The following is a 12,536-nucleotide window of genomic DNA, read 5'->3' as shown; positions in this document are numbered from 1 at the left end:
TGAAATGCATCCAAGGGGATATATGTGGTCCGATTCAGCCCTTTTCGGGGCCGTTTCGATACTTCATGATGCTCATAGACGCTTCGTCTAAATGGTCATGTGTTAACTTGTTGTCTACACGGAACCATGCCTTTGCCAAGTTGATGTCACAAATCATACAAATGAGGAATAATTTTCTGGATCATTGTATAAAGTCTATTCGAATGGATAACGCTAGAGGATTTTCTTCAAAAGCGTTCGATGATTATTGTATGACACTTAGCATTAAGGTTGAGCACTCTATACCGCATGTCCATACGCAAAATGGACTAGCAGAGGCATTGATTAAGAGGATTAAATTCATTGCCAGACCACTCCTTCGGGGTTGTAATTTACCAACCACGTGTTGGGGGCATGCAGTGTTGCATGCCGCTAATCTCATCAACTATACACCCACGGCCTACAACATCCATTCACCTGTCCAACTAGTGCAAGGGTCGGCACCGAAAATTTCCCACCTTCGTAGGTTCGGTTGCCAGGTATATGTACCGATACCACCCCCTCAGCGATCAGCAATGGGACCGCTCCGTAAGTCGGGGATATACGTAGGTTATGAGACTGTGTCCATAATCAGGTATCTGGACCCCATGACAAGAGATTGTCATACGGCCTGCTTTGCTGACTGCATTTTTGACGAGGATCTCTTCCCGACTTTAGGGGGAGGAAATCAACCTCTTGATGAGAAAAGTCGAGAATTGACGTGGCAAGCCACGGAGATCCACGCAAATGACCCGCGCACAAGTGAGACACATAGAGAAGTCCAAAAGATAATAGATTTGCATGCTTTAGCGAATCAACTGCCTGATCACTTTAGTGACTTGAGAAGTGTGACAAAATAACATGTGCCTGCGCGCAATGTACCGGAAAGGGTAGAGATACCCAAGGATCCTATGGGTCTACCCGCTCAAGTCCAAAGGCCTAAAAGGACGAGAAATCTGGTTCCTCAAATCCCAAGTACTCGGGGACGCCCGACGAAAAAGGACAAGAGGAATTTATCACACTTGGTTACTAAAAAGCCCCGACAGAGTGAGGGGAGCCAATTGAGACCTGGCACAAGTACGGAATCTTCGGCGCAAGGAATTCTGGACTTTAACCTTCCAACAGTGGAAGCACGTAGCGGAGATGTGAGTGCACACATCGGCACAAAAAAACTAAAGGACCTCGTTCCAGGAATGGAAAATCCTATGGAGACAGAGGATGCGCATGATGCGCCCCATGACGAAATAGCCATAGATTATGTTAACACGGGAACGAGCGACTGCTAATGTCGACATAAACTTTGCTAAGAAAATTGCCGCAATCATCGATTTTGACCCCGAGCCTAACTCGCTCGCTGATTGTAAGAAGAGGTCGGATTGGAAAGATTGACAGAAGGCATAGCTACCGAAATATTATCTCTGCACAAAAAAGAGGTTTTTGGACGTGTGTGTCGAACCCTTCCCACGTACGCCATGTCGGCTATAAGTGGGTATTTGTCCGCAAGAGAAATGAGAATAATGAGGTAATACGGTACAAAGCAAGGTTAATTGCTCTGGGGTTTACTCAACGACCTGGGGTCGATTATGAAGAAACCTACTCCCCGGTCATGGATGGAATTACCTTTAGATATTTGATGTCAATGGCAGTCAATATAGACTTAAAAATGAAATTGATGGATGTTGTTACTGCTTACCTGTATGGTAATTTGGATTCGGACATTTATATGAGGATACCTGATGGTCTCCCGGTTCCGAACCAAGACAGAGCAAACAGAGGTCTATACAGTGTTCAACTCAGGAAGTCACTGTACGGACTTAAACAGACGGGTAGAATGTGGTATAATCGCCTGAGCGATTTTCTACATGAAAAGGGCTACACGAGCAATGAAGATTGCCCATGTGTATTTATACGGCGATCCCAAGATGGATTCTGTATAATCTCGGTATATGTAGATGATTTGAATATCATCGGTACACCTGAGGATATTGAGGAAGCAAGTTCCTACTTGAAGTCGGAATTTGAGATGAAGTATTTGGGTCAAAACCAAGTTCTGTCTAGGTTTGTAACTGGAACATTCCCATGATAGGATTCTAGTGCACCAGTCTACTTACACTCAAAAGGTGTTGGAAAGATTTGGATTTGACAAGGCATATCCTTCAAAGACTCTCATGATTGGGCGGTCATTACAGCAAGACAAGGATCCTTTCAGGCCGAAAGAAGAGGGGGAGTAAGTTCTGGGTTCAGAATTTCCTTACCTGAGTGCTATTGGAGCACTCATGTACCTCGCGAATTGTACACGACTAGATATTGCGTTCGCCGTCAATTTGCTGGCTAGGTACAGCTCTGAACCTACCAAAAGGCATTGAAAAGGTGTTAAGGATGTCTTTCGGTACCTGCAAGGGACCAAAGATCTTGGGCTATTTTATAGAAGGAATCAAGACCTTTATTTGATAGGCTATGCCGATGCTGGGTATTTATCGGACCCGCATACATCCAAGTCTCAGAATGGATATGTTTTTCTATGTGGTGGAACTGCTGTTTCATGGAAATCGTCAAAGCAAAGTCTTGTGTTGACTTCGACGAACCACTCGGAAATCATAGCACTATATGAAGCATCACGTGAGTGTGTATGGCTTCGACGGATGGTTCGCCACATTCAGCAGACCTGTGGGCTGAACACCGTCGAAACCCCCACCATTATCTATGAAGATAATGCGGCTTGTGTTGCACAAGTACAAACGAGTTATGTGAAGAGTAATCTCACCAAGCATATAAATCATAAGTTTTTCTATGCACATGAGTTGCAAAAGATGAACGAGGTAAAGGTCTTGCATACTAAGTCGTGTGAAAATCTTGCTGATTTGTTCACCAAGTCACTACCGGCATACACTTTTGAAAGATGTGTGCGTGGAATCGGTATGTTGAGAATTAGAGAAATGTAGGGTTCAGGGGGAGATACTTCACATACTCATCGATAAATCTTGATCATGGCGATCAAGTACTCATCTTGGAGATTGAGTAGGTCGTACTCTTTTTCCCTTAACGAGTTTTCTTGTGTTTCTCGCATGAGGTTTTTAACGAGGCAATCTGAGCAACATAGCAACGTATCCTATGCGCTCTTTTTCCATGTGTTTTTCCCACTAGGTTTTTTTGGAGTTTTCGAGGCATATGGTATACGGGTATCGGCCCAAGGGGGAGTGTTGGGGAACCGATCGTTAGGGTGGGAGGGCCACCAAAGCGTGCGCCCCCCTCCACCCCCTGAGGAATCGTTCCCCCACTAACGTTAAGTTTTGGATCTTATCTCTTTGATTCAGTTGGGCCATCTAGTCTATATAAATTAGAAGAGGCTAACCTTGTACGTACTGTTGAGATCAGAAATTAATAAAGAACTCATGTTCTTTTCTACTTCTTAGTGTTCATCTACTTTATTGTATTTCGTGATTGTGTGTGTCGTCGACTACTTGCAACCCCGGAACCGGCCAGCGGGCATTGGTCGCACAGCAAGAAGTTCATTCGTGGTTCCCTCAGCCCTGGTCGCAAACGGGATCTTTTCTCTGGCGGGTAGGGTTTCACGCTGAGGAAAACAGGCAACCTTCACTCCCCTGGCCCATCTCGCTGCCGAGCGCCCCGACGGCCCAACCCCGTCGCTCGTCTTCCTCCTCGAGCGAGCGCCGCCACCCCCTCCCTCCCCGTCCCGCTGCCGAGCGCCCCAGCTCCGTCGCTCGTCTTCCTCCTCGTGCGAGCGCCTCCACCGCAGGTATCTTTCTGCCCTTCAGTTCTCTCGTTCCCGACCGTTTCTCCTCCCATCACCCGACGAACAGAGCCCGCCCTTTCTTACCGTTGCATCTCCTTAATCTTCCCCAATTCGTAACTGAGGCAAAAATCAATGTAGGGCGGCCGCCCTACCTTGCACTACCGGGTCCCCCGCCCTTGTGCACATCCACATCGAAAATCGTAGCTCCGCCCAATGGACGCAGAGCATTTGGAACGGGAAAACCGGCACCTTAAGAAGAAGAGGAAGCATCGTGAGGGCAAGGCCAAGGATAAATCAAAGCATGGTGAGGAGGCTGTGATAAGCATTGTGGAAGAGGAAGGCCACAAGAGCAAGAAACAGAAGTGCCGCAGTAAGGGGGAGAAGAACAATGTGAACAGTTCAGACGTTTTTGGTAGCACAAATCACGGTGTTGGTAAGGAGCAGGCCGAAAAGTCAGGCTGGATGGCAGTAAAACACTGTTTGGAGCATGCCGAAGGTGATACAAGCAAAGCTAATGTGAAGAAAGACAAGAGAAAAAATAAGGAGGATAAGAGGAGAAGAGCTGAGACGACTGGGCAGAAGCAGACGTTTGATACTACTGTTGTTAAGGAGGCATCTGAACAGTCGGACTTGAGGGCGGTAAATGATACCAGCAAAGACAATGTGAAGAAAGACAAGAAGAAAAAGAAAGAAGCTGGGATGACAATGCAGAAGCAGATATTTCATACAGCTATTGCAAATTTAGGGTCAGATCATGCAAAGGGACACAAGGTTGAAGGGAAACTGTCTAGCAATAGCAAGTTAAAGAAGAGCAAACAGAAGCGTAAAGATGGTGAGCCTGCTTTAGACATTTCTAATTGTGATCAAATTGTGACAAGAGAAGATAATAAAAGACAGAAGGAGCATTCGTTTGTTCTAGAACAGAGCAGCCAAAATGACAATACTAACAAAGGTGAGAACAGAGAGACCAAGAAGAGGGAAAATGGAAGTGGCAAAGCAAGTCCAGGCCTTAGCCTGAATGTGTCTGCTGGGGGAGAGGAAGCTGATGTAGATGGTAAGAATGATAAGAAGAAAAGGAAGAGCAAGGAGGTCGTTGGAGGAGGAAAAAAGGAGAAAGAAAAGGCAGCTCGGTCAAATAACAAGGGTAAGCGGGTGAGCTTTGCTGATTCCATGGAGGTGTTTACCATTGAAGGTGGTGATGATGAAGACGGTGGTCGCAGTGGTGAATCTAAACTTGTGCATGGAAAGCGGTTTACCCCAGAGGAAGATACCATCCTCATGGAAGCTATGAAGAATTATGCAGAGGTTTCATCCTTTCTTTGTTGCATTCATGTGATATTTAACCAAACTAAAATTGAATGGAAGGTGGAGACAAGGCTGACTGTACATATCAGCTATCATTTAGTTAGATGGATGGTTTTTCTTTAACTCTAAATGATTGACTGCAACCATATATTCTTCCAATTTTGTTCAATCTATGCACGGTACTATTGTCAGGATTTTATTTTTGAAATGACAGCACATGATGAAAACAAGAAATTATTACAGCTAATTAGCTAATATTACTTACAATTACACGTATTATGGTTTTGTACAAGGCACTTCCTATCCACATTGAAGTTTTTTTTAGTCAGATTGAAGTATGCCATCTCTTGTCGTGTAAATGAGGATGGCAACCTCAAGTTATATCTTGAATAATAAGCATGCAGCATTAGCATCTGGGTTTCATATAAAAACTATGCTTTGAAATTCTTCTACTTTTTTACTTTCAACTAAGTATGCTCGTGATTCTAAATGCCATCCCAGCATATCTGAAATCGTTTCAAATGTTTCTTGATTTTAGATGAAGCAACTGGGGGAGAAAGGCTTGGAAATGTTTCGTAATTCTTCAAAACACCCAGAGCTCAAGGGCTGTTGGAGTGATATAGGTAAGCCAAAAATATTTGGAGAAAAGCCCTTCACCGGTTTCTTCCCATGTTAGCATGTAACCTGTATAAAAGAAAGTATCCACATACTGAAAGCAATCACTTCACTTCGAATTTCCAAAGAATCCGCATTCCATCTCCTTTTCTGCCATGGATAGCAGACGACTTATCATGGTTAATTGGTCATGCTCATTCTTTGCAGCGAAATCGTTACCCCATAGACCCCTTGGTGCCACATACAGACGAGCGAATGTATTACTCTGTAGGAGTGCTGAACGTAAATGGACACAGGAAGAATATGAACAGATTCGACGGTAACATAAATTCCTCTTGCCGAGATAAAATATTTCTATTTTCTGCATTACCATATGTACTCACTTGTCTTTGCTGTATTAAGTAATCATATTGTTTTCCAATGTGATTTGGTTGAGCTTCATGTTTGCTGCTACTTTGTAGTATGTGTTTTACAAATCCCTACTCCCATAAAAGATGTTAATAGGTGGCGGTGGCCTGTTCACCTTCTCCTTCCTCCTGATGTCTATACCTTTTGCTTGGTAGTTATGTTTGCCGCCAAAGTTGTTTAAAATACTCCCTCTGTCCCATAATTCTTGTCTCAAATTTGCCCAAAAATGGATGTATCTATATTCCTAAAAGGCGTCTAGATACATGTAATATTTCGACAAGAATTATGCGACGGGGAGAGTACCACGCAACTACGCAATTGCCCACTAATATATCAACGGACTACTGACCATTTTGCGAACACATATGTATTTAGCTAATCAAGAAAATAGATAAATGCATGAATATTAAATCCTTGAATATATCTTCAATATTAGTTATGTGCTAAAGTACTTAGAGTTAGTAGTTACCATGACCTCATCTTTCAAGCTGAACTCATTTTGATTTTCGCACATATTGTAGTGATACTAATATTCTATATTGCTCTCTGCCTTTCCTTTAGCACATAATACTCTTGTGCCAGTGTAACTTCTTATTGTATGTTTAATATTTGTAAATTGTATTTTGCTTTGGGAAGTATTTCTTTTGGGGATCTCATAGCATAGTTATCTGATTCGTGATTTTTAGGTTCATGGTATGCCACCTTAGGGAAGTGTTTTCTTGTGTCGGAAAGGAGTTTACAAACCTGATAATTCCGGTACATGGACTTTGATTTTCATGCGTTAATTATGCTTTCAAATAATAGAAATCCAATTAGTTATGAGTTTAAAAATTGAAAAGGAAGATAGGTGTATGTTGGGCTGGCAACTGGCATGGCTCTGCCAGTTGAAGTAGAGCGGGAAACGGTGAGGGAGGAAATAGGAGATGGAGTAGATGATGCAATGTCCCCATCTTACCAGTTGCTGCCACCTCTAGCTCAATCTATCTCCTTTGCCTCACCCTCCTACGCCGCGGTGGTCTGGTCTGTCTGACATTGTCCGGATCTGATAGAGACAAAACGCGAGTTGCATTGCTGAGGATGGGGCTGCCATAAACCTCTCATGGCATCAGAATACACACCTATCATCAAGTAAGCATATGGGTTCACCACTCCCCAATCCCCATGAATCATGCTGCACACCAGCCATGACATCATTGGTCAACTGTGAATAAAATTGTGCAATGGCAATTGCTGTTTTACATGCAGCAAATGTGGTACTCGGTACTCCCTCCGTTTCCGCTTGTTAGGCACATCTCAAAAATCCAAAATTTTCAGTTTGTAAGCCCATTTGCTTTGGGAACAGGCAAACATTGATTACACCTGCACTATTGTAATTTTTGTTTCCAATGTGGAACCAATCAATACAAGGAAGAGAAGGATGACCATGCATATTGCATTAATACTTGGTCAAGAACTTAACTAGGTTCTCCTTGGTTATTGTTATTTTTGAAATGGGCCTAACAAACTGAATAGGAGGGAGTAATTATGATTTAGATTGTGCTGCAATTTCTGAAGAGTTTAATACATCTCTGTTGTACGTAGCATATTTTCTTAATATTTGTCTTGAGAAATGTTAAGATATTTCATATGGTTGTTTCATGCAATTAAGATTAGATCACTGCATTACGGTGCAGGTTTGTCCAAGAAAATGGCACGGATTGGAAGACACTGGCACAGGAACTTGGAAAGAGTCGTATCCATGTAAAAGACGCTTGGAGAAGAATAAAACCTAAGAATTTGAAAAAAGGTGTCTGTCTCTTCTAAAGTTAAATCATAATTTAGCTAATTTTCTGCTGGAACTGTAATATTTCAGCACATGCTTGAGTTTTACTTACAAATGCTTGTATTCCTTTATTGGATAACTCTTTTGCATTTTTCCTTTTGCATATACATTATTCCAGCATGATTCTTGTCACATCATTTCGTTGCACTCAAATTTATCATGTTAATCTAATCATGGAAGTAGTTGAGTCCAACTCTGTGTACTAGTTATTCTAGTTTCTCTTCATGATTACGTTGCATGTGGAACTGTATGGGAAAAACAAATTGCACAGAAGGTACTTCTGGTTTGGAGTACAGGCCGTTAGAAGCATGGCACAAACCATACAAAGATGTTGTTGTGCTAACTCTGAAACTTGGCACGGACCATACTTATTGTTTGGAGTGGTGGAGTATGCTATATTAAAGTGCAGGAAGGCCACATGTGACAGCTGACAGCAACAAACCTCACATATTTGGTTTGTGCTAATATTGAAATTACCGGCAAGGGCATCCTTTTGTTGAGAAGTTGAAACAACACTGTTGTTGAGTTGGGGGCTAAGTATACTAGCACAAAGTGTGTTGTGTGATTTTTCTTCCAGTTTTAAGTTGTCAAGTATCAGTAGTTCAGTCACTAGATAAGTTTGGAAGGATGTGCTAATCAAAGCTTCCCTATTGAAATGATACTTCCTACCCTTTTTGTAAACTGAAGCCATTATCATCATGTGGTAAAATTAGACCTTTTCTATTCTATCGTTCTATCATTCTATGTGCAGCTTCTTTGCCTGATCTGGATGCAGTATGTATGATAAAATTTAGACCTAGCTGTTTCTCAAAAAAAAAAAGACCTAGCTTGCTAAAATTTTCTATTCCTTCTGTGCCTTATTTTAGGAAGATGGGCTCAGGAGGAGATTCAAATCCTGTTTGATTTGGTGAACATTGACTTGCGTCTGAAAGCCCGTCAAGAGAAAAGGATTGATGATCATCGTGTGGTTCGTAATATACCACTGTTTTTGCTACTGTGTACTTCATTCCAGCTTTCATGTTTTGCGCTGTGTGCGCTATATGTTCTGTTCTAGCTTCCATGTTCGCAGCTCTTTCATATTGTTGAATCCCATGAGTGCATCTAATGAGATGGTTTGCTTATTTTCTGTGACAGCTCAAAGATAACATTTCCTGGGAGGCTATCAGTGATAAGATGACCACCCGCAGTCACAAGTTTTGCTGCCTGAAGTGGTTAGCATTTCTTTCTGCTACCCTTATATGCATGACTTCATTTTTGTGTTGAATCAGTTAACAAAATATATTGTAATGCCCGTTCCTTTTTCTCATCTATCTCCTGTTTTATATTTCCATCTGAATTTGCCGCCTTGACATTTCAGATCTAAAATGGGTGATTGGTTTTGTAATTCATCAGATCTGTTTGTCTAATACGTTCTTTTAGTGCAACTCTTAATTGGTCTCTTGGTAGACATTCTCTGTTGATACAGGTGTTTTGGGAATTATAATAGTTAGAGATGAATAGTCAATTGATTTAACTGCTTAACCGATAATGCTTGAATTTACAGACTTAGAAAATGCATATTATTAGCTTTAAAATGTTTGGGGTGATACAATAATGTGGGTTATCAAATTTGACTAGTTTCATCCATCCTTTATACAGCGAGAATGAATCCATTTTGCCTAAATCTTGTGCTTCTAAATGCAAATATGATATCTTTGGACTGAGTTACTCATTGCATGCAAGTTATGGATGGACATGGCCATTAATTTGCGGTGCACTTTCAGGTATCAATCATTGGCATCTCCACTTGTTCAACAAGGAATCTGGGCAGATGTTGATGATTATCTACTGGTGGAAGCGTAAGATTCTACAGATTTTTATGCTGATTATTTTTTCACAATTAAATGATCCATATTGTTTGCAAATGAGTTGAAAAAACAATTTTTGCTAAAGGCTTTAGCCTGCTTGCGAAAGTACCAAACTTATCATTTCAGTAATGCCTAAATATATGGTCCAGACTAAATTGTAATGCTTTGGGTGTACATAGTACCATCAAGCAATGAACTCCAGAAAAAGAATTTTTGGGATAATGCTTGCTTGGCCATGTTGTCTATGTGACCTTTGTTCAGGGTCACAACTCACAACGTAACAAGAAGAATGTAAACCGGGCATTGTTACCTTTTGTCCTCGACAGGCATTGTTGCCTTTTGCCCTCTCTTTTCTTAGTAGGCCGTACCAGGTTTAACTTGTATTATAGGCTTTGTTGGTTTTAAACTAACTGACCACTGTTATGAGCTTCTATCGAGTGGAAGAGGGAGTGTGTTTCTGATTGGGACCAGAGGGGATAGTGAGAGGTTACTCGCTCAAAGACATGACACGTTCCTTGTTGTCGGGCAGAAGACTCAAGTTATCGACTAGTTGTAAAATTTTCTGCTTTCTTTCTGCTTGAACTGATAAGAGATTGACATCTCTGGCTCATCTGCAACAGTACAGTAGGATTAAGTCAGTTTGTGAGTCCCTCCACAACTTTTTCTTTTTTGCAATTAGGCCCTCCGCAACTTTGATATTCTCATGCTCGATGATTGTAGTGATGACTCCTTGGCTGCCTCTGCACCCTGTTGTGGTCATCTAAACGTGTCATGACATATCGGTTGAGTCCCTTTTTTCGGAAATATGGGAATTTTTAACTGATCTGTGTTCTGGCTTGTTTTTTCTTTGAGAATTGGGGAATTGTCCTCAGTTGGAGAAGATGTGTATCTCCCCATGGGATCTTGGCAGTTAGCAAGGATACACACTGCAAATGCCAGATAGTATTACTGTCTCCATCTCCTTTTACCAAATTTGCACATAATCTTTGTATCAACAGATAGAAACACAAGTCCATATTCTCTCTCTAGGAGCCAGGGGAATTGGTTGGAACGTGTATTCAAGCAAATATACTATTTTGTTAAGAAGTGGCAGAGCCCCTCTTGAACTATTACTGATCGTCGAGGTTATTTGTTGCTATTGATTTGCATGATAGTTGGACTGAGGCTATAGTGTATTGAATGATATGTTTGGTTTTCAGTCTGAGGCCTCATATGTGTTATTTCTATTCAATGTCTTGTTATCATGAAACATTATATATGTTCTGTCCTGAATTTTCTTAAAAAATGGCAGGCTTCAAAAGATTGATGCTGTTTGTATTGAAGATGTTGATTGGGACTGCCTTCTCGATCACAGGTGAGCGATGAGCCGCTGAGTGCTGATCTAGCTCGCAACCTTGCAAAAATATGTCATGCTCTTAATCACATAGTAGGTTCGTACTTGGTTAACTAACCTCATTTTCTACTATACTGGGTCAATCAAGACTAGTACTGGGTTTAATTAAATCCTCTTAATAACCCTGACATACACTAGTACTGTTTAGTGTTGGATTACTGATACTCAGTATTTCCACAGAACCCTTGGGCCTCATGTCAATTTGCAGATGGGAATGCATTTGCATACACAAACAAATTCCCCTATCCTTCTGTGTTTAGATAACATGGTATTTCACTCTTCTAAGGTCCGGCGAAGTCTGTCGCCAGCGATGGAACCAGATGGTCCGCTTGCTTGGTGGCCACAGGGAGAAGCCTTTCATCGAACAAGTGGAAGTGCTGTCAAAACGCTACTGCGCAGATATGATCGAATATAGGAAGTGAGAGTGTGGGCATTATCATCCATCAAACTTGTTGTACGGCTCAAGTGAACAGCATGATCTCATATCTTGCTCGTCGTCGTTTGCTGTAGCCTGTAAAGATACCTGGCTTTTGGGTTTTATGGGATGTCGAAAAGCCAGCAGTTCAAATCATCTCATGGACATTACAATATGTATACCTGATGATGCTAATCTGGTAAAAAAAAACAGATGATGCTAATCCTTTACTGATTAGTTATATAATTGTACACTTAAAACTTCGAAAGAATGGCAGGAGCTAGACCCAATCTTGTGTTTCGGCCGCCTCAGGAAACAGGTGAAAAACAGGCAACAGTCTACCCCTCAGTGAATGCTGGCAAGGCTGCGGCCAATCTTTAGAGCATCTTAATAGATGATTCATAATAGTGCACTCGAAAACAGTTTTAGGGCCCCTGATTTTGACCTTTAAGGCACCATTGTTTTTTCCAATACTAGATGATATATATAAATTATAACAGGGCACCGGAAAGGCTTCAGATGATGTAAAATAGAGCATCTCAACACATTCAAACTCTGATTCTGACAATTCGATACTCGCTCCATCCGGGATTACAAGGCCTATGAGAAATTTATGCCAAACTTTGGCAAAAATTACGTTGGTTATAAGAGATTATTGGACGGGACTACTCAGCGGCGTGCTTCACCTAAAAAACTCAGCGGCGGTATGCGCCAAGGCCCCGTACGCGTTGACGTGCTCCCTCACAAACCCCCGTATCGCCGAACGCGTCCAACTCCCGTGCAAAGCCCCCAGACATGGCCCAACCGAGAAAGCAACCGGGCTAGACAGATACGGCCCAAGAAAATTTGCTGCTGGGTATCCCCGTTGCCCCCATCGGATCCCATGTCCAGCATCATTTCTAAGTTGTTTTTTATTCCACATCGATTTTCAGGTCTTGGCTGTGTTGTGCGTCTTCTTT

The 12,536-nt window shown here is 41.9% G+C and overlaps 1 protein-coding gene across 2 annotated transcripts; it reads left to right on the top strand.

Moving 5' to 3' along the window:
* The first annotated feature begins 3,574 nt into the window (after window positions 1–3,574).
* On the top strand, window positions 3,575–11,840 carry LOC100836714 (RNA polymerase I termination factor). 2 transcript variants are annotated; one of them, XR_729449.3, is made up of 10 exons: window positions 3,575–3,775; window positions 3,911–5,077; window positions 5,616–5,700; window positions 5,900–6,011; window positions 7,774–7,886; window positions 8,789–8,889; window positions 9,057–9,133; window positions 9,686–9,760; window positions 11,061–11,199; window positions 11,449–11,588. XR_729449.3 is itself a non-coding variant. In XM_010229085.3 (10 exons), the coding sequence occupies exons 2-10, from the start codon at window positions 3,986–3,988 to the stop codon at window positions 11,582–11,584; spliced, it is 1,854 nt and encodes a 617-aa protein (XP_010227387.1). In that variant the 5' UTR covers window positions 3,577–3,775; window positions 3,911–3,985; the 3' UTR covers window positions 11,585–11,840. The 2 variants fall into 2 exon arrangements, 1 of the variants encoding a protein (XP_010227387.1); XM_010229085.3 differs by having other exon boundaries at window positions 3,577–3,775; window positions 11,061–11,123; window positions 11,449–11,840.
* The last annotated feature ends 696 nt before the right edge of the window (window positions 11,841–12,536 follow it).

This window comes from Brachypodium distachyon, chromosome 1, assembly GCF_000005505.3.
Source record: "Brachypodium distachyon strain Bd21 chromosome 1, Brachypodium_distachyon_v3.0, whole genome shotgun sequence".
Classification (NCBI taxonomy): domain Eukaryota; kingdom Viridiplantae; phylum Streptophyta; class Magnoliopsida; order Poales; family Poaceae; genus Brachypodium; species Brachypodium distachyon.
This window is presented reverse-complemented; position numbering and strand designations above follow the sequence as displayed.